This window comes from Vanellus vanellus (genome assembly GCF_965231255.1).
Source record: "Vanellus vanellus genome assembly, chromosome: 9".
NCBI lineage: Eukaryota > Metazoa > Chordata > Aves > Charadriiformes > Charadriidae > Vanellus > Vanellus vanellus.
The window spans coordinates 12,848,901-12,871,726 of record NC_138914.1 but is presented as its reverse complement, the minus strand read 5'-3'; the positions used below and the strand labels follow the sequence as shown (position 1 = coordinate 12,871,726).

At 40.8% G+C, this 22,826-nt stretch overlaps 1 protein-coding gene across 1 annotated transcript in view; it reads right to left on the bottom strand.

Moving 5' to 3' along the window:
• The window catches only part of UROC1 (urocanate hydratase 1), a gene marked incomplete at both ends in the record, with an annotated part of 45,573 nt that overhangs the window by 1,123 nt on the left and 21,624 nt on the right, over positions 1–22,826 (bottom strand). The window contains 11 exons of the mRNA XM_082487878.1: positions 1,081–1,180; positions 6,467–6,548; positions 9,440–9,539; positions 11,271–11,369; positions 12,311–12,381; positions 16,792–16,913; positions 18,307–18,379; positions 18,618–18,715; positions 20,153–20,332; positions 21,052–21,114; positions 21,596–21,684. Coding sequence (XP_082344004.1) covers positions 1,081–1,180; positions 6,467–6,548; positions 9,440–9,539; positions 11,271–11,369; positions 12,311–12,381; positions 16,792–16,913; positions 18,307–18,379; positions 18,618–18,715; positions 20,153–20,332; positions 21,052–21,114; positions 21,596–21,684 — 1,077 coding nt within the window. The remainder of the gene's footprint in view (positions 1–1,080; positions 1,181–6,466; positions 6,549–9,439; positions 9,540–11,270; positions 11,370–12,310; positions 12,382–16,791; positions 16,914–18,306; positions 18,380–18,617; positions 18,716–20,152; positions 20,333–21,051; positions 21,115–21,595; positions 21,685–22,826) is intronic.

Below are 22,826 nucleotides of genomic sequence, written 5' to 3'. Positions count from 1 at the left end.
TAGGCCGTCTCTGATACACAGTGCATGTTAAGGGTTTGTCTTCATTACTCTAATCTACAAATTAATATAATTGTCCTCCTCCTCCTTCTTTAATAGTTTACTAATGTGTTATTTCAGATCTGGGACAGGGAATATGTGCAAATTGTTCCTCCTCCTCTTCTACCCCCAGTCATGCCAGGTCTTATGGGGAGAAAAAAAAAAACGTTTAGGCCTAAGGCAAGAAGGAATTCTGCAATTCTTATGAGAAGTAAAACAGAACAGATCATGTCAACACTGGCAAGGAGCTCCCTCAATACATCAGGTCCTTGTGAGGTTTCATGACTAAAATGCAACAGGTTTTGTCCTTTAATCGGACTATGCATCACTATGTTCTGCTGATTAGGTTCCCTGCGAGTATTGAATCAAAATCTCTCTGCCACCTCAGAGATGGGATCCTAGTCTTAAACCCAGACAGGATCCGTCTGGACACTAATGGAACGCAAAAACTCTAATGGCAGCAAGGGCTGGGCGAGCTGGCACTTCAAGATACCTAGATCTAGAAGTGAGGAACAGACAAGACTAAAGTTCATATATTTCTCAATTGTATTATGTAAGCAAACAATAATGCCAACGCGTCTAACAAAATTATCGTAAGCATGCTTCCCTTTCTGCTCAAAAAAATAACAAAATGCACATTGAGATATGTGGAAACTATTGGGCTCCAATATGTTGCAAAGTCAGAGGGGGTGGCCCTCACCCTTTACAGTAAGTTCCTTACCCAAGAATTATTCTGCCTTTTTTATTGACTTAAAGCCCTTTGAAGTTGGCTGCAGAAAAACACCCAACCAAACAACTTGTTGGCTCTAGTGGAATCAGGCTCATAACGACCCATATTAGCAGCAGTGAACAGACTTAGTCTCCTGGCCCATTAGGACTATTCCTGGGATAGAAAAACACAGACCCCAAAAACTCCTGCCCGAGTGCTCATGGTCCCATTCAGTTAAAAAGAACAGGAGCACTGGAACCTGAGTACCTAAATAAACGTAGTCCCAAAGGCAGGAAGATATTAAAGTGAACACACATATAAAAAGCTTTGCTTACTCCATTGGAAACATCCCAGCTGAGCATCATCTTAGCCCGTTCTTCAGCCTCTGTGGACCCATCTAAAACCAGGCCAAATCCCCCATTGATCACTTCACCCCTGAAAAATATAAATGTAAGAGAATTAAATCAAAATAATTCAAACTAATCCCACAAAATTCACAGGAGTTAATTTGTTTGGTTGCCCTGCAAGAAGAAGGATGAGAACATAGAAATGGTACTGAATAAGAAACATTGTCAGTGACCTTTTATACTTATAAAAAAAAAAAAAGGGGAGTTTAGCTGGGCAAAGGCCTAGTTTCCTGACCTGCAGCAAACTTATTCCACCTTTCTTGTAACGCCCAGCTAGCAGTCAGCATTTGCTCCAAGCAGGAGTGCCAAAAATTAAGCTTGCGCTGCATCTGCTGAGGACTGCACGCTGTACTGGCTCTAGAAACAAGTAAAGAAAGGTTAGAGCCTCTGATGGGCTGGAGCATTACCTGTCTCAGGGTATTTTTAAAGGTTAAGCTGTTCATGGTCGCTATGCTAGAACCTACCATACAGATAGGATCATGAGGAGGACTGTGTACTTATTGAAGCAGACAGATGGATCTATTTATATTCTCTCAGGACAAATGAGAGAGCATAAGTATTTTATTAAAAAAGCGTTAACCACCACTTAATGCACATCTGCCTCGATCGTTTCGAAAACAGTCATTCATTTTGTATGAGATATATAGATGTTTAAAGACATCAGTGCCAACTTTTCAGGAAGCAGACTTATTGGCAGAAGAAGAACAGAAATATATTAAAACAGATTATACTTGGGAGAAATACCAGTCTGGTTTTAACAGGACAGGGAAAGCATGTAGAGCAAAACATCTTGTCTGACTTCAGAGTCTGGCCCGCTCAAGTTCCTATTTCGTTGCATATGGCGAATAGTGGTGAATGCAGTTGGATAATTATCTGTTGCTGTAAATCTATAAGAGTTCTGTCATTATAACTCAGCATCTGCAATACCTGAGGGACGGGGCATACCATACACCAACACGTGGTGTGAGAGGCTACTAATGGAGATCCCTAGAGGCAGGGTTTTTTCCTCTGTTTTACAGTTAATGTAATGAGTAAGTTCACAAAATTTACATAGAATGACTTCAGACATATCCAGGAACCAGACAGGAGTTAGGTGTCTTCCAGTCCAGGACGGAATAATTTCTTACTGTATATTTGCCAGCAGTAACTTGAGCTTCTCAGGAAACGGAGAAATGAGGCTACATTGGAGCCTCACAGACCTGGCATATACTTTCTGCAACCAGAACTCACATTTTATTGTTTTCAGTGTCATGTTGTTACTTACATGACGTTAATTCCCTTTCACTAGTTATATTCACTACCTGTGTGCTGAGTAGGACCCTATCACACAGCTGAGCAGGGAACTTAGAGCTCCAGATCTCACCGTCACGGTGCCATTCTGTGAGTTCCCTCCACTTTAGCATTACTGCATATATCATTATTACAAATACATTTTCTATTGAAAGGCACAGTTTTCTTGAAACTGACAGTTCTCACAGCAGAATGTCAGTGAACGAATCAGTTTCTTATCTTTAACAGGAAAATTTGAAAAAAAGTCATCACATTTTCAACTGAGATGTCTGAATATTGTAAGCTCTGACGCTTCAAAACAAAATGTTTCTTTTTGGTTGACACTGTCAACACTTTTCAGCCTGGAATTTAATTCCCAGGATGTTTTTACTGTATGAAAACTTTCATTAGTTCTACTCTTAGTCTTATTTTAGGATCAAAACAAACATGCAAACATCTGCATTTCTTGCAAATTCCACTTTTTGAATAGCTCATGTTGTTACTGTCTTCTCCAAAAGAGAGGACCAGACTGGATGACAACATTACAAATGTAATTATATCAAGACCAGGGCCAGTTACTTCGCCATACCCTGCTGCTTCTGTGAACAGAGACCAAATTAGCACTATTCTTTACTGTCAAAGTACCAAGGTAGAGTACACTTAGAATGTCAATGACGCCATTGCAATGTAGTTGGGATCACCGCATGAGCACACCTCAAGACAGCCTATCGGCAATATCAGATAATAAGAAAATCAGACCTCTGGACCAGTGCTTTATCAAGATATTCCACATGGGAAGATGATGTTCTTGCAGCGGCAAAGATCCCCTGTGTGCACAACATCCCAAAAAGCATCCTTTGAAGCTTAGGCATGAACAGTGAGTGTCTGATCTCACTTGCACTCCATAAATTTAGAGCTTCTCCATCGATTTCCACGGAGTTACTCCAGTGTAAGTCAGAATCACTCATCAGAATCTGTCCTACTGTCTAAAAATCACTCATAAATTAAATGGCAATGTTTGTTAGGATGGATTTTCTAGCAAAACCTCTCACTTTTAAAGGGGAGCTCTCTGCCTTCATTAGCATTAGGTCACATTTTCAGGTAATTAAAGAAACATGTGGCATTTTGACCTGAGCTACCTCCTATAATTTCCAGATGTCTCCTCCTAAGGTGATCAAAGAAAACAAGGCCTCTCTCACAATCAAGATGTCACACTGTCAACAGCGCAGTTTCAATTCTTAAATTGCTTCTGCCTTTTTGTTACTACAGGTTACTCGGGCTCCGTGCTGATACACAATCTCCTGCAAATAAACAGGCAGCAAGAAACGAATAACATTCATTTGCTGTAATTATAGTCAAGACCATGTTAATCTTAAGTCTCTCGAACAGCACATGTGATGCAGGTTCCAGCTAAATAAATATTAATCCTGCTTTTTCTGTTTGTCCCACAAGGCTACAGCGCAGAAAAATCAAAGCAGGTAAAAGGCGCTTCTCTAGCCTCACAGGGAAGACGTGTCAGACCTGTCAGCGGTTCCAGGCAAGCCCAGCCCGCGCAGGGAGGACCGAGAGCCGCACACAGCGCAATTGCCATTTCAGAACTCCCTCAACAGGAACGTGCCAATGACAACTTGATTTCTCTCTAATCACATGCGTGTTTGTTTATAAATATGCATAAGCTTCCATGTGCACTCTCACATTGCCAAATCAGCTGATGACAAGAAGATTTTATCGGGCACACGGAGAATTCTTTATGGCAAAGTCAGCTGAACTATTAGCGCTCCAGAGAAAAAGAAAAACAGGGTCCGAAAACCTAAAGGCATCTGTCTCTTCCACCCAAAGAAAGTAATTTGCTATGGCTGGGGGTAGGTTTTGCTTCTTTTACCAGCTTTGAATTATTCCTCTCTTTCTCCTTAGAAGGCAAAGGGGTGCAGCACTTAACTAGCCAGGGTGGTGCCACCATTAGTTAAGCGGAGCAGAACCAACTGTCCTGCTGTGGCTTTCAGGGGCTCTCCAGACCACAGCATCTAATGACACGACATTGTTACCCCATTGGAGTCTCAGCGTGGTGGCTGATTAAGGCTCGTGCAGAGACAGGCCTAATTTTCAGGCTCTGCATTCTTCACTGAAGCACAGTAATTTAATCACAGAGGGCTATGACTGCTCCCGAGAACAAGGTGAGCAGATGCTGTTCCACTATGGCAAGCCTCTAAGCAGCCATAGGAAATGTCAAAAAGGATAACCAAACCCTGTTTTTCCATCGATATTTTGATTTCAGTGAATAGCCACGTGCTAGTTTTCTGATGCATTACATGAATGACAGCATCGCTGCTCTGCCTTGGGGAAGAGCTTTCTAATGATGTAACTCCACTTAAGAAACAACTAAAACAATACAACTGAAATTGCAGTGTGGTCAGTGCCAGTTTTCCAGAAGTAAGGGCAGTCTCACCATTCAGCCAATCTCCCTTTTAGTTGCTCAGAGGGCTAGAAATGTGCGGGAGGGACTGGCCTTACAGAGGCCAGAGAGACAGGGAATATGATAATTTGTGTCCTTTGAATTAAGCATCATCAATGCACAGAACATTCGTGGCATAAGCAATTATTTTAGCAATTCTAACAATTATAATTATCATTAAAATATTCCAAACATTTTGCACAACAGGTAGTGTAAAGTTATTTTCTTTGCTTGTATTTCATAAGCAGGTATTTTAAAAGGTTAAACTCAGCTAAGGCCATTCAGACAGATCTCGTCTGCTGCTCCCTCTGGAGTCTGAGACCAAGATGCCCAGAATAAGCAGATATTCTGGTATGTGTTTTCCATTCAGAATTATGGAAGCTGTGAATAAAATCCCGGCCACGGTGGTTGTTATCGCTGAAATCAGTAAAGCCAGATTGTCACTCCATGCGTCTAAGCCCTCAGAAAGCTTTTTTTTATCCCACTGTTTAGTTTTGCTCTCACATACCTTCTCTTCAGTATCTACTTTATCGAAATCAAAGGAGTAAGAGTACAGGAGAGGGAATTCTCCATCTGACTTGAAGGGATATTTTCTAGATCCAGCTCATCCGGACGAGTAATAATTAAGTATCATCAAGTGTCTCTGAGGATAACATCTGCTACAAGTTCTTTGGCTTGCGGTTGTTGGCATATTCCAGAGCTGGGTGGAACAGGGAAGTGGGAGGATTCACTATAGTATTTAATAGAGGATTGTGCCCCTTTTGACTGGCAACACCAGAAAATGAAGACATGGCTGTAAATGTGAGAGACTTCGCCAGACTGTGCTGGAAAGAACAAACCAGAATTAAAGCCTGCAGTGTGGCCAGGCTCTCCTTTTCCCTACACCTCTGCCCATCCAGAGTAACCTTGTAGTGGCATATGAAGGATATCAGTTTCCCTCTCCATACATGGTATTTCTTTCATTCTGCTTCTCAGTTTAGGCATTTCTCTTAGTTCTACATCTTATGTGAAGGAGGTGTTTAATCCAGTCCTTACTTGGCTGTGGTCTTTTATCCTACCAGGCAGGAGCAAGGGGAGAAAGAAGACTGGGGGTTTGCTGGCACCTGGGCTGGTTTGTATCAGTAACCCCTCATTGCACTTTAGCACATGGGCATTTATATTGGGGTCCTAAGGTCACAGAGTCAAACACAGCTTAAGGGGAAACCTAAACATAATCCATCCACTAACACTCTGGCTGTGCATGTGTGAAGACAACTTTGGAAGCAGGATCTGTTCAGAAAGACCACGACAGACTGTCCTTGTTGGGCAAATTAAGTTCTCCAAACTGTGCTGTGGCCAATGTCCAAAACACTTTTTCTAGACATGGGCATTAATTAAAAAAGCCTCATACAACACCACACTTTACCTTATAATACATCCTTTCATCCCTTGTCTCCAAACCCATCCTTCCCATGATCATGACATTGTACTACTACTCCAGTAATACACACATCTTCTCTGCAATTCCCCTCCTGTCTCTCCTCCCCTCCCCACACACAGAGCAGCGGTAATGGGATTCAGAGTCCAGCTTTAGAAACATAAATAAGTTCTTACCAGCCAACTCCACCACCGTTGTGCAATGCAACCCAGGTCGCTCCTCTGAACGCATCTCCTACAAAATTTTGTACTGCCATGTCTAGGAGGAGAAGAAAGGTGTCATCATGGCTCTGATATACTGCACTCGGTTTTACATTGTGGTGCTCACTCCTTCCACCGACACCTTGCCTGTGGCTGTGGGACGGCAGTGTTGGAGGCAGGGCTTACTCACATCTTCTCTCACAGATACACAGTGAACATCTCATTCTTGGGAGGAACAGGCAAGAGAGATTTTCCTCCCACTCTTTGCCCCTACACTGCAAATGCCGATGTCACACTGTGGTTTGTGAGGACTCCAGGGCTTTCTGCGTTTCTCATCCAATTCAAGCTGCTGAAGAACCTAATCACTCCTCAGCTGGGAGATACCTCCTGAGGGGGGAGAGAAATACAATCCTTTCCTTGGGGATGCTTCACTCATGGATGAACAGGCTGGTCACATCCATGTGGAGGGTTTCAAAATGGGGGGGACAAGTGGAAAACTACATGCTTTGCAGTTCCCAGAAGCCTGAAGTATTTTGAGGTCAGACTGCAGAGTTAATTCAGCCCTGTGCAGAAAGACAGTCTAAAGCTAAGGAGTTGCATTTTGGGAACACAGTTGAGATGAAAGTGATATTGGCCCCCATTCTCTGGGCATGAGGGAATTTTACCCTGAACATGAATGGCTGAAATCACACAGGAGGTTCCTTTTGTTTTTAAAAAATGAAGAAAAATAATTTAGCAGACAAATGTCATTTCACTAATGTCAAACACATGATTTCCACTAAAATGTTCACTAGAATTTTATATGTTCACTAGAATTTGTGCTAAAGGAGACCCCCAGAGAGGTGGAAAGAGGTACACCCAGAGGATAACAGGGTAAAATTTACTGAAAATGTTTGTCCAGATTTAATTCAGGACAGAGTTAATAGATCATTTGCTGTGCTTTTAACAGCAAAAAGTAAGAGACAAACAGCAATATCCTCACCAGCCACATTTGCAGACCCACAGTTGTTACATGTCTGATGGAAAAATGAGTTTACTTGAGCACTAATCTATGCTAAACCCTGTCAAAAGCCCCATTATGGCATCTTTCATCTGGCATTATGTCACTTTAATAACCCAATTATCATAATTACAGTGCTGTCAAGAGGGAAGGGAGAGATCAAAATCCCCATATTCTAAAAACCTGCAGATTTCTTCCTCAGCCACCAGCATGACAGGAGTGGAGGCTGGACAAGAAGCATGGCAAGTGGACTAACGATGTAATAACATGCTGCTCCTTGGCCTCAATAAAGGTCACTAACTGTGCAAATGTCTGTGCTGAACTACACTTTGCCAAGCAGCGATGACCCATGTTTGCCAAGGATCAGGCTGAGGTGCTGACTGCAAAACAAAAGACAGGCAAACACTCTGGAAAATTCCTGTGTGCTAGAGAGGAGCAAATTTCAACTGAACCAGCTCAAATGTGGTGTTAAAAGAACATGAAAGAAAGGAGAGAGGAAGACCTAGGATGTTCTTTTATCACCTCGAGAGGCTGATCTGGTAAAACAGAGTTAGGCCTGGTTTCAAAGACCAGTGAAATCAGCGGTCAATAGGCACTAGATAAGCCCTTGGAGAAAGCAAATAGTTCATGTAAATCACAAATTGCAAAGAAAACCACATAGCATAATGAACAATGGGGCTTTAGCAGGTGTTGTTTCAATTGCCCTCTTCTGAAGGCATTGCCTGAGGTTTCCTTATATTGCTAAGCCCTTTGGTGGAGACATTACTTTGGATTGCTCTTCTCTGCAGATGCACCATTTTCTCACAGCTTGTCAGAAAGAAACATTATTTGAGGCATCTATCCATCTGGCCTATTAGAACTAGCCAACATACTCAAAAAGTGTTGAAGTGGGACTGACAGACACAGCTAAAAGCCCCATTTCATCAGGAAATCCAGTTAAGATAGCAGGGAACTTTTCTCCTTAAAATAGAGCCGCAATTTGGTTCTATTATGAATTCCTGTAACGGAAGTAATCCAATATGCTCAGCTCTTTCTATCATGATTTCTCCTTCTACAGCAGCTTGTATCCTCCAATCTCAATCCACTTTGTGATTGTCAGTTCATGTCAGGCAGAAACACTACTGGGCTAAAGCTATTATCATAATTTCCACTTTATGGACGGAAAATTGTGGAAGATTTAGTTTAAAAATTGCTTAGTGCTTCATGCATTTTTTTTCAGGTCTCCAATCTGATATTTCTTGGGCTTATTTTTCTAAAGCACCATTTCACAAACTTAAAAGCAGAGTCTGGTTAGCTCAGGTCAGGTGTGCAGAATTAAAGGCTCCTTTTGTATAGCAAACCTACACGATTTGCCCACAGTCACACTGTAAGATATTGAAGTGAAAGCTCCAAGGCTTGGAGTCTAATCCAGAACGCCTGACTTCCATTCTTACGCTTTTACTATCAAAGTATGTTCCCTTATGACCAGAAAAGTTCCTTTCAGAAACTCCAGACTCTTTTGAGTCCTCAGGCAATGAAATGAAAACAGTTATGAATCTTTTTGCTTTAAGCAAAATACTATTATAGACCTGATTTTGATTTTGTGGATCCCAAGGAAATACAGCTGTAATTCTGCTCAGATCGGCTCTTTGAAATAGTGAGGTGCCAAATTAAAATCAAACAGAAGCTACAGTCCTGAGATAGACTGCTCTCCATTTACATTCACGTAAATCTGGTGCATCTTAATTGAATTTTCAGCATTGTTCTGGACCTCTCCTGTTTAACTACCTCCATATTCATGGCTGTATCACTATTAAATCCCACAAAGCTTCTCAGGAAATCTGATTAATTTGGATTAAAGGGTTAAACAAAAAAAAAAATTTAAAATGTTGCATAAAAAAAACCCACTTTCTCTTTTAAAGCAATTTCCTTGCTTGCCCGGACAGACAAACCTCAGCTGCTCTGCTGACCTGCGCAAAAGGCTGATCCATCATAAATGTTTGACGTTTCTCTGTAAGGACTATCGGTCCCACTCACATCATGGTGATCTCTGCTGAGGACTACTGGAGCCTGTAAAAAGCCAAAGACAAGAAAATGAAATCCTTCATGGACTGTCAGTGTTACCGAGGATGATCATTTGCTGAATTCACGTCTGTCATTTCAAACCTCAGCTTTGTTCCCTCTCCTAAACCCCCTGAAACACATTCTCTGCCTGCTACTATTATAAAACAGTTGTTCACACACTGTTCATGAAAGCCACCATCCTTTCATAACTAAGAACAAGAGCTTGTTTTTATGCCAATGGCATCCTCAAAGGAGGGCAGGGAGAAGAGGGGAAACAGTATGGTTATTTCATCTGAGCATTTCTTTGCTGCCGTTTCAAAGACATTTCAGTATGTAAAAATCTTAATTAAAAATATTTCTTGTTTGCTGTTGAAAATGAAAACTAACAGTAAGAAATTTCACATTTGTTTATTCTTTTGGAAGACTTCAAGACTAAAAATAAGTTAGCAATGAAAATCAGTGATTTCACACAGCTCAAACAAGCCCATTCTTGGTCTGGAATTTAACTGACAGTATGAATCTAGACCAGCTTGCAGGTCTTCATTATCATTTGCCATGCACGGCATTTATATGAGAATAATTCACTGTTGGCATGGTGTGGTCTGGATTTAGCTGACTCTGGTTTATACTGGCAGTGAATTAGGAAGTCATTGAAAATAGACGTGAGCACCCAGCTTGCAAGAGGGGAATGGAGATTTGCAGAAACGAAAAAAAAGGATGCAACAAAATCTAAAGGGCCTGGGAGCATGACCTGGTCAGTCATAGTTCCAAGGGAATGCTCTGTCTGGTCAGGTTTATTTTTTAAGACTAGCTTGCAGTGACGTTAATTTTGAATCCTGAGGTCAACAGCATTTGAAATATTTTAACAAACATTTTCTGAGTAACAAAAACCAGACGTTTTCTAGCTAGAATCCATTCTAAGTTTTGCTTGAGTTTGCCCCTTTGAAACAGGTAATTGTAATACAGCTATAAAAAAGATGGAGATGAACGAGTGAACATTTTTTGGTCTGATGCTGCAGTACACACAGCGAGTAATGGGTATAATTACTGAGCGGTGCCTTCAGGATTTTGGTCCCCCAGGTTGTCACATTGTGCACCTACCTACAATACTCATGAAGAACTTAGAAAATCCCTATACAATCTTGCCCATAGTACGCGCTTTTACCACCACCACATATGGTCAGTGGGATTTTACTCAGATGATTAAGATATTACTCATTATGCACTAGAGTGGCAGCATCAAGCCTAATGATTTTCTTCATTCACATACGCAATGCAAATGAAAATTGACTGCAGAGCTGGTGGTAGCCTTAACATGGCTGAACGTGAGGGACAGAGGGCACAAAGCACTGGGCAGTGGCACAGTCTCTTGTACACTTAATGTTTGTGGCACTGATAAGGAGTTAAGAGTCCGTGCCTTGTGTTTTCAGCAAATCACAGCAGGATATGTTGTGCTTGTAGATGTCCAAATAGAAAATAAGGCAGATTCCCAACATGAAATAAAAGGTAGCATATTTCATAGTTTCTAAATCCATCTCTCTTCTATTATGTAGTGCAATGCAGGTAACAGGCAGAGAGGAGGACTGAGCTCTAATACATGCTAACAGAATACTGGTCCCATGTAAACAGCAGGCACTTCTACTCTCACTGGTTGAAGCTTTCCGCTTTCCCATCTGCCACCCCAGTCTCAGATACTAAACACAATTACCGGACTATATCAAGTCAAAAAAGACAAACCTTAATCCTTCCTTCGGAAATCGCTCGATTAATAGCCACAGCTATAGACACACGACCTCTCTGATCAGAATATAAGATTCTAGCTTGAGAGCCAACAACCTGGAAAATAAAAATGCCAGAGCGATAAGGTACTCTGTGCAACTCTCTTATCTTCAGGCCCCAGATAAATGGAGTCACAGGATTGACCCCTTCTGTAGGAGAAAGTGCAGATTACTTCTTCGTCAATGTCCAGCTTCCAGAAAAAAAGAAATTAAAGTCTTTCTTTGAACTGAGTTTTATCTCCACTCACACAATCAGTGAGATGTATTTCTGTATTCAGCTGCTACTGAATAAATCCCGGTTTTTAAATCAACCTGATTGCTAGGCTATAATCCCCCTATCAACAAATCCCTTATCAACAGCGGAGAAGCAGAGATTTGGAACTGGTGTTGGTGGGCTGGAAGGGAAGAGAAATATGGGATGGCAAAGAACAGCAAAGAACATCTGTGGTGCACAGCTATGCTCCTCTCCAGCTTTTACCCCACAGACCAATCTGGCTTCCAGATGAGGAGAGCACATGTGAACCATACAGTGTTACCGGTTATCTTCACAGTGAGAGCAAGAAAAACAAAGGATGCTTCACTGGTATCCTGCTTCCTCCAATGCAAAAGAGTGGCAGTTCTTTGGCATCATCACCTGTATTAAAAAGGGTACTGGGAACCACAGAGGTGAAGAGGTTGGGTGAAAGTAATGCCAAGAAGGACATTTTCAATAGTGCTCTGAAAGAAAGGTAGTTGCAAATGAGGTGGAGGGTGAATCATTGACTTGTTTAACTCCAGATATAAGACTAGATACTGCTGGATTATTTGACCATTTCCAGATGAGGAAGAGAAGGGAAAGAACTGCTTCAGCTCACCCTAAAACCCTGCTGCGGAGAGATGTTTAAGTTCTCAGCCCTGGGAGTCACAGCCAGTGTTTTTTATTCATGCCCTTTCCTTCTTTTCACTCCTGCATTCTGAACCAGGAGTAGTCACATGTGCTGAAGGAGGTTGTGTACTTACCAAGCTGTGCCTGCCAGCCTCCCGAATCCAGCGGATGTTGTCATGGTACTGCTGCTTCACAGATGTGCTCACTTGCAAGAGAAAGCAAGAAAAGAAAAGAGGTTTTGAAAATAAATGCAATATGCTCTAAATTTAATTTAATTCATCTGACAGCACTAGGAAGTCAAATTCTATTCTCAGATACAAGCATGCATATAGGAAATGCTACATAGAATCTTCTGTGCAGCTGATGCAGTAACTGGTACCATACATTTAGAGGAAGGTATGAGATGTTGCCCAGGAGACAGCTGGAAAGATAACTCCCATTCAGATCTTTAGCAAACTAAGTTAAACCTTGAAATATGGGTTATGTGTACTGGTCATTTTTGGTCACCTGGCTTGCTGCCTACTAAATGCCCAGTCCCTTTCTGAGCCTTTGCTAAATTAGTAGCTTTAGCAGACTCCATGACATACTTGAGGATAAGTTACACCAATGCTGGGATATAGATTTGCAGCACAGCAGTTGCTCTGTACTAAACGGCCCACGTGAATGTTTTTATCCCAAGATAAAACTGAGGTCTCTTATTTTACAAACTGAGGTATGTTGCCTCACATTACTATGGGGCACAAACTGCACAGAAAAACTTAATTACGGAGTAGCTACTTTATGTGTAAATCCACCCTACACCTTGTTTAGATATGTAAGTTACCATGTAAGAAGAGAATTATATATAATGGGTTTATATTCTCCAGCTTCTCTTCTCATTTATATCTGTACCATTCCATCTCAATCAGTCAAACCAAAGAGGAGTAAGAATAAAGATATTTGAAGTGAAAGACAAGTGAAATATGGCATGTATCAGTCAGATGCATGGTGAGCTCAGTACAGTCAGCTGCCTCCAAAGGCATGGCACCACCCGTAGCCAGTGAGTAACAAAAGGCAGATGGGGTATGGAATGGGACAGAAGCATTTTAGTCAGGTCTTTCCACGCAGGCTGAGTGGGAGCTCAGAAGAAATTACAGTGGCTGAAGAAGTTACTGCCTGTAGGCTCCTTTTCTATGGGCTAAGCTACGTCACATTACCTTGTCCTGAGATATACGGTCAGCTACCAGGGCACAGCTGGCACGTGGCAACACGCTAAGCCACAGCGACTTCCTCAGGCGTTGGAGCTTCAAGTTATAATCATTTCTGCAGATGCCAAGGTAGCGTGTTCCCCATCACTTTCCAACTCTCACCCATTTTTAAGTCAAATTATAATGAACATAACTTGTGTTTGAAAGTCAGTCAAACTAGAGAAACTGCACACTGCTAGCTTGAAATTGTCCCTGGTCACTGAGAAGAGTGTTTAGACTACTGTCTTTCCACTAGGCAGTGTGATACGCATAGTAAAACCAGAAAAAGGAAAGAGGAAAAGACAAGATGCTCATATTTAATCTGGGTTAAACAGATTGTTAAAGGGAAATGTAAAATATGCTCATTCCTGCAGAGACAGGCCTTCCATACAGAGAGCTTTGATGATCCTAAAAAGACCTGTCAGTGCTTTAGGGGTCGGCTCCAAGTGATAGCTTCTAAACTCTGCAATGAGGATTAACGTGTCAGCTCTTAGCTTCGCAGCAACTGAAAAATGAAACATCTGCTAGTGCTGTCCTAGCAGGATTGTGCTGCCATTCATAAGCTTTAAGGAAGCATCTTCTAGAAGGTAGTATTCACTTAGATTATTGTAGATATTTAATGAGAGTTTACAGGCGTTACTCTAGAAAACCAAAGAGAAAATGAGTTCCTTTCTATCATTTTTATAAGCCATTTCAGAGAGTGCTTACCATATTTTATACTTCACAGTGCACAGACATATAGAAAAGATCTTACTGCCTGTTAGTTCTATAGAACACGTCCAGAAAAGAAGCCAGATGAGAATACTGGCTACAAGGACATATCTCAACACAGCACATCTGTCCCTCCCAGAGGGCTCCAATAAACACTCATATTCTCCGTCCTAGACTGTGGTGTATCCAAAGTTGGATTTCATCAGTTATCCCCGGAGAAGTGAAGAATCCTCCCTTTTCTTTAGTCTGACTTCCTGCAATTGCAAAAAATCTCATTTGCTAAACTGCTGCCTCCACCTCCCCAGGCTCTTGTACTTATTTAGGGTTTAAAAGATACTAGAAAGTTTTGTGTACTTAGAGGAATAGTCCTCATCAATACAGAGTTTGGCTCCCCTTGCTCTTGGGAGATCTGTATTGTTGTTATGCATCAGCTTGGCCTTCAAACTACCACAGAGGTTGTGAATCCAAGTTATACTCCAACTACCAGTGCTGAGCCCCTCATGCGCAGGCTAACTTCAAAGCTTGGGTACCTTAGCAGTGGAAGCAGATAATAAAACCACATAGGACTTTTCCACAGTTTGTGAGGTTTAAGCAAAAAAAGTCATCTCCACAAAAGGAGAAGAATGGTTAACATTGGACTCAAGGCCAGGTCAAAAGTTTAGACTTGGAATGCAATAGACTTCAGCTCTGTGGAGTTTTCACTCAGCCTTCATAACAGACTCTTTCATAAAATTCAAAGGTAGGTTCAGATTTTAGATGTATATGTGTATGAGGATATCCAGACCCCAGAATTTGGTCCGAGCCCAGGTCCCATAGGAAGTGAACAGCAAGTGGAATACCCAAGAACGTGAATCCATGAATGGCTGTTTATTTTCTGGCCAAATTCTGTTTTCATTTCTCTTTGAAATCCTATTCCCATAGTCCTGCCAAAGTCAACAGCAAATCCAATAATAGCCTTGCCCTTAAGCCTGTTTTCACCTGTTGGGATTTTTTAACTGTCACTTTTCATTTAAATTAAGAATATACATGCAAGAATTCAATGCTTTTTGTCTGTGGAAGAGACTCTCTCCCCAGCTTTACATTGCCATCTATATAAACACCCACATACCATTGTACACACATTAACTGATTAATTTTGGAGTCTTGCAATGCAAACCATCCAAAGGCCATGCATCAGTTTGATCTTGAGAGAAGATGACTGGAGATTGCAGTACATGGCAGAAAAATGACCGCAAACTTTTGAAGATAGATTCATAACTACAGTATCAAATGTCACCCTCCCTTCAATTTAGTTGAGAGACCACGTTTAAAAACACGGAAGTTTCAATATGCATAGAACAGGGTAGGCGCTTCTGGGTCATCGCATTAAAAACACCCCATGCTCCAGTGCTATGTCTGGAAGATGACTCCTAAGGAAAGTTTAGAAGAACAGCCAGAACTAAGGACCTTGCAGGGTCAGACCCACTCTATCAATAATTCAACTCTTGGGAGGAAGAGGAAGCTGGACACCAGCCTTACATTATAGGAAGACAACAGGAGTTTTATTTCAAATGAAAGACATATCTGAATGTGGTACATCCTTTTCCAAAATACCACCCTAGATCCTCACAATGCTAACTGTTCCAGAGCAAATAGGAGAGCATGCAAATTTTTCACACGTCTATTCATATTTCAATGATGTCTCTCATGAAAGAAGCAATAAATATTTCTATATTATCAGATAAAAATATTATGCTCCCCTCCCCAGAAAATATTCTTTTGATTTGTGATCCATTTCTTTCTGATCCTTTCCTTGATTCTGAGAAGCATAAAGCTCCACTCTCTGGAAACAGAAGAGCTGAGGACTTCGGAGATAGGGGACAATGTCACTTAAGTTTGTGAATCTGCTGTCCAGTTACTGTAAAAGTAGACAAAGAAAGCGAAAGTAGTAGGGCCTTCCATTGCAACCTGGGAGATCAGGATTCATGTTTGCTGACACAAAATCAGCTTTGTCTCAGTTCCCATTCGTAAGCAGGGGATAACAGTAATAGCCCACTTTCAGGGATTTGGAAGAGCGAAAGACAGTGTAATTCCTAGATACCCAAGTAACATCCAGAGCCACGCAGATATTCCAGACTGGTTCCACCAGTGAATAGAAGCAGTTGTCAATTTATTAACAAATGACAAAAACGGAAGACCTCAAAATTGTAATCACAAATAAATGACACCGGATGGAGCACCACAGCCATGAAACCTGAGTTTCCTGCCACTGATCTGCTAGCAGGCCTCTTAAAAACCTCCCTAGATGCCCGTGCCTCATCCACCTGTGAGACAGGGGCAAAGCAATTTGACTTCTTGAAAAAACTCTTGGAGACCTGTTGAAAGATACTGTTTGCCTTAAAGTTCCAAGGTGACAAAATGCATGAAAATCTGTAACAAATGAAAAGAAAGGCTTTCAGCCAAAATTGCAACAATAGCTTTGGGATCAATAACCTCTCTACAAGTTGTTTTTACGTTTTACCTGCTGGTTACACTCCTTACAGGAGTTTGGAGAATAACGAGATTTCCTGCCCCCTTGGAACAGGCAAGAGACTGCTTTCTACGGTTTCAGACAAAAGCTAACGCACATTTCACAAGTGTCAGTTTCCTTTTCTCCCCAAAAGCACCCCCAGTGATTGGGGCATGGTATGGTGTCTTACCTCCCTGACGTATAGAGTCTTCCAGCACAGACATGGCAATTGAGTCAGTGGTAGCAAGATCCTGTGGGTCACCTGAGGTACAAACCCAGCGGAATGGCCCAAATCCCAGGGAAAAAATGTCCCTGGGAAGAGAACATGTTTCATTAAGAGATAATTGAAATTCTTTCCTTATTTATCCTGGCTGCTAGCAGTGCTTTTCTTTCATTAGCTGGAGACGGAAGAATTTGAAACATTTTCAATGAACTAATCTAAACAGAAGCATCAAGGACCATTAACTGAGAAATCAAACAGTGCTGTTTCATGCAACCGTCGACTGGTGTATAAAAATACAGTCGGGCCAGAATTTTGATAGAAATGTTGGGCAGTTCAATCAAACAGTGCATCATCAGATAAATTGCAATTTTTCTTTTGTTTCATCAAATATGTTCTCCCTGCTGCCTGGTCTTTTTGGCCTTAACCCAGGCTAACTCTGAGTGCATCTGCACTATCAGACAAGTGTAGGTTCTGATCAAGTGCCTGAGTCCAGACTCATTTGCCGTCCACATTGTTTACACACAATAGTAAGACACGCTTCAGTTGAGTTCCAGAAGAGATCTAATCTGGTTGGTGCCTTACTCTATGTTCAAGCTGTCATTCACATGGTATAGGCAAGTTAAGCATGAGTCAGAGGCAAAAGGCGTTACGAACCCAGACCCACAACAGATCTCCTGAGCTCAGCTTTTCCTACAAGCAGCATGCACAGCTTGGCTAAGAGGTACAGTCGGTGACATGGGCAGAAGAGTGTCCCATTCAGACAGGCTTTTAACTTCAGTGCAGACATAGGCTTTGATGATTTGGAATTGAGCTGTAGTGCTCTAAAGAGACAAGCTCTTAATTTTTAGCACCTAGAAGTGAAATTGCATCTATTTACAGTTTGAGGCTGTAAATGACTTGGCTATTCTCTTGAGTAGAGCTGCTTAAGTGATGCAACAAAAGAGAAAATGCAGCTATTTATGTAAAGGAGTGAAGAGTTTTGATTTGGCAATATTTTAGCTTACTGTTTACACATCTGGTATCTGCTTTCATAAGACCTTTTAATTCTAAAAAGGATAAAGCTTTACATCAAATTATCAAGGCATGCTGTGCCTTTCAGAACAAAATATTAGCAAAACTTCTGCCATTAGAGTTTACTTATGTTAATCACATACAACACATCCCTCCAGGTCTGACTCTTCTTTTCCCCTGTACACAGGAAAACGCAAGGAGTAACTCTAAGGAAGCCAATAGAAGACATGGGCATGATGCTTACAGCCAACAATAGATCTTCCTAAACCACACTGGGTGTTACTCCAGAGAGGAGAAAAATAAGACTAACTCTGGCATAACACCTGTGAGATCAATTTTCCTACTGCTACTATTGACTCTTTTTTATCATTTTGAGATTTGCACTAGGTGGCATCTCTGTAGTACTCTCCCCCTAAACAGAGGGAGTCACAGGGTAGCTGAGTGCTTTATTGCAGACTCTCCCCAACATACCCCATGATGTGCTGAACATAGGAAGGATATCGAAATTCTGTTTTATTGCCTCCTCTTTTCTCGACATCAGCACCTATAAAAGAATTTTAATAGTCAGTGACTTGATGAAGAAAAACTACGAAAATGCATATGGGTTCCCATGAAGGCTCTACCTGAGCCACAGAGGAGGTCAGGGGTCTCGGAGAACAAGAGAGAGAGACTAAAGGGTTAGCATAACACAGTGGCCAACTCTGTCCTACCAAAATATACAGCTGGGAAGATGCATGCAGGATTGTCCTTGTTTCCACCTAACAATTCTAAGATCTACTCACCAGCCCTTTGAGCTTCCAAGAGAAAAGCATTGCCATAATCCCAAAAAAACATGCCCTTATCAGCTAGTCTGTTAATAGCAGCCACTTGTCTCTTCAGGCTGAAATGAAGAAGGAAACAGTTATTCTTGAGATTGATAAAATATCAAAAAGAATAATATCATGAGCTCACTAGAGGCATGGGAGGAAGGGGAGACAGATGGAACTGGAAGACCTCAGAGGAATTCAGACATAAACCCATAGGATATCAACTGAGATGCTTTCAGTCTCTGTAGCACCTGTTATCCTCAAATCTTGAAATTATTTACACTCATTAAGGGAACTTCATTAATTAGCAGAGAGTCACGTCTTTCAGCAAAGAAATGCAGCCAGCTCTGAGGTTGTAAGGTAATGACAAAAAACAGCTGACACAAAATTGCAAAACAGTTTAAGTGAGCAGAGAAAGTGAGCAGAGACAGGAAAACTGAAAGTGTCCGGCCTCTCCCTTGGCCAAAACAGCCCAATTTTCCCTTTGTTTCCAATAGTGGACCATACCCCAGGACTGCTCTCTGTGATATCATTTCCACTTAATATTATGTAGTTCTAATCTCAATGCATAGTTGCATATGGAGTTGTACATGCATAGCTGTAACCTTTTGGAACTCTAGAGAGGTAAATCAATAACTACCAATGAAATTGCATTTTTTCAGGTCATAACTACCTTATTAGAAATTAGTCCCTCCCAGAAATTTACCTTTCTGCTACCTTTGTCTTAGAGTAGCATGATACAGAATTGAGGAACTGGAAAGGTCCTTGTAGGTCCCTCATCCAAAGTCAAATAGGTTATATGCCCATATTCTATTTTCTACTGGAAATTCCAGCAGGAATGTTCAAGGTGAACTAAACCAGAGTAGGAGCCATAAAGTCTCAAAAGTAGCAGCTGAGAACAACAGTACAGCTTGCTGCCTCTGTTCCACAATTCTTTATTTATATATATAAATTATGCCAAATTGCTCCCTTTATAATGTCCAGTCCCAGCTTCACTTGCAAACTTGTAAACTCCCCAAAATCAAGATGCTAAACAGAACTTACAGTTGCAGCAGATTGTCCTCTGCTTATATCCTTCCCTAAAAATCCATTACTGGCCACAGCTGGAAGCATGGCAGGCTAGATGGACTTTCTGGCTTACCCATTGGGGTTTTATGCTCTATTCAGTGAATCTAAACCAACTTGTAGACTATGTGGAATTGTACTTATTGTCCCAGAATTTTAAAACCTAATGCAATTTAGGAATTTATAGAAGCGAAATAAATCATTAGTGTTCAGATCTCTGATCTTATATGCCAGAGACTATTCCTAAAATAGCGGGTAAGTGATGTCTGCCAGATTCTAATAGCTGTAGAAATGCAAAGTTGGGAGTTATTAGTACTGCAGCTCTACTCCAGATTTCTACTGAAATATCAAAGAACAGCAACTTTTTTTTGAGAAAGACAAAGATCCAGTCACTTTCAGAGCAACTAAATGTTAAGGTTAAAAACACGTATCACCAAAATATTTACCTCTCTTGTACCAGGGTCCGGAACTTCCCTGGATTGGTGGAAAGAAGCTGCTTTGCTTCCTCAAAGCCAAGCTGTACTGGATAGTATCCCCCGCTGAAGGGGTTATGACACGAAGTTTGGTCAGACCCCAAATCAACTAGCAGCTCTCCTGTCGTGTCCAACTCATGCACTAGCCTCTCCCTGGGGAAGACAATGAATGGAGTATTTGAACAGAAGCTGTCATTTCACATTCTAGCTCCTCCTTCAGGTGAACTTCTTCCACCCCGAAAGGCTATTTATAAAGGTATGCCCTTGGCAGGCTAAGTCCTTGTTTTAGCAGTCAGGAAGTGAGAAATGATGGTGATGAAGATTTAGGTGACTTTTATACTTCACATTTACCTGTGCAGGAATGCTGATAGATAAGTCAGATACCAGTATGACATACCAGTCTTATCGGTCAATCTCAACCCTTGGTGTATGGTGTGACAGCAAAATTTACCATTGGATAAAACCTCAAGAGTGCCAGAATTTCTGTCCATCATCTGATTATTTTTATTCAATCAATACCTCAATATTTCCATTCTTCACTGAAGTCGAAGATATTTTCTTACTATCCAATTTGCGAGAGGTTAGGAGGAAAGGGGTAAATTCTTTCTTCATCCAAGGAAGAATCTCAGGGATTTATTTCCTTAAGAAATTCATTGTTCCATAAGGAAAGGAGAAGGTGCATGGGAAGCAACTGGGAACCAGAACTCAAGGATGAAGATCCCACTTTTGACAATACAGTTTTTCGTGACCATCTAGAGTAATGAACTCAGCACTAGGTTTAATGCCTCTTCTCTTCCGAGTTTGGTAACTAATTCCAGGTTGACTAACAAGCAAGAGCAATAATATATCCATTATCTATATGTGCTACTTACCATAGATCTACCACATTCCCATGGTAGCCCAAACTAAGGGCAATTTTATTCTTTCTTGCATCTCTAGAATAGATTAAAAAGATTGGTTGAAGAAAATGCACCTCATGTAATTCCATCTTGCAATGTACAAACCACAGAGTCAAACCCAGCAAAAAAGTCTACATATAGTCTCCAACACTCATCTAGGCAACAGATCTTTCAAACTTTATGTAATTGTTAATCACTGATTCCAGAAAGCTTGAGTGATGCAAGCGTAACATTATTTGTAATTGCTCTATGCATATTCATGAAACTGAATGAAGACACATTTAACATATATAAATGATATGAAGCATTGGTAGTGGCTTGCAGTATGCATCGGTAGTCACTAATAATGACTGCTGCTGTTTGGAAGGATGGATTCACGTTCGGAAGCAGACCTGGAATAAGAAGAGGTGTCCCTCAACTCCTTCTATAAGCACACTAAAATGGCACAACGCAGAAAGATGCAAAGTGTGGATTAGGAAGCAGAGATAAACCCATTGAATTATGTTACAAGTCATACCTAAGGCGAGCAATGCAATGGTCCAGGTTGTTAGAGATTTCCATCAACCATCCCTGCTTGTGACGTTTCAAAAGTGCTGCTTCATCAACCTAAGAAAAATAGCAGACATCTTAAAACTCCTGTTTCCCCTACCCAGTCACTTTTACCTTTAGTTTTTCAATTAGCCTGCCAGAAAGAATAGCAAACAGGTAAAGGGAATAGCTCTGCCTTGGCCTTAAGAATATGGACTGATTGTTCAAATACTTATTTTTCACCTCTGAGATATATATATATATTTATTTATTTATTTTACACTTTCTTTTCTCTTCTACTCCAGGCTCAAAGCAAGAAGAAAAAGGCTTTTGATACATCACTTCCCAAAATATTTTACAAACCAAAAGTTATCATTAAAATTGTACAAGAGGTAATATTTTTCTGCCATTTTAAATTATTGTTATTGTTTCTTTTCATGATTACATTGAAAAAAATGAAAGCCAAAATGTTTCCCATTTATTTTTCAATTCTGAATATTTCCTGTGAAAATAAAATTTCTGTTTAATTAAGGAAATATTTTCTTCGATCAGCTGAGATCGACATTTCTGCCAGACTGCCCAGGATGAAGCAATAGTTTGATGAATAAAAATGACCCTCACTTTTGTTCTTTGACTGCTGGTTGAAAATTTCAACCAAATATGGAAAAGAAAAGAGGAAAGCATTTTCTTGTCCCAGCTGGCTTGTGCCTCTGAAAAATGGAATGGATCAAAACAAAACTACATCTTTAATTCCCTCTTGAGCTCTTTGAAGCTCCAAACAAGTTCAATCCCAGATCTTTACTGTCTTCTGGGCTCAGCTTCTGCATGTGTCAGTGTGTATATGCATAGGAGACAGCTGGATAAAAATATAAATGGATAGACAAACTGTGGAGGCTTTGGCACAGATTCCATATTAATGGTTCAATATACAAACTTGCACATCATTAATACTTTTATAATGAGCTATCAGCGGCATAAAGCAAGTGGCAAAATTAATTCAAGCCAATTTTCTGTGGTAGCAACAGATTTAAACAGCCACAGTGGGCTGTGTGCGTAAGAACACACAACTTGAGTATCTTTTAGTACTCCATTAAAGCATTTTCACTTCTCTATAATCCACTCCCATAATTTTCATTCTATTTTTTCTCATTAACAAAGTATTTATATGTAAATTAATTATGTATTCAGGAGTCGCTTGAGCACCAGGAAACCTTTTCTTT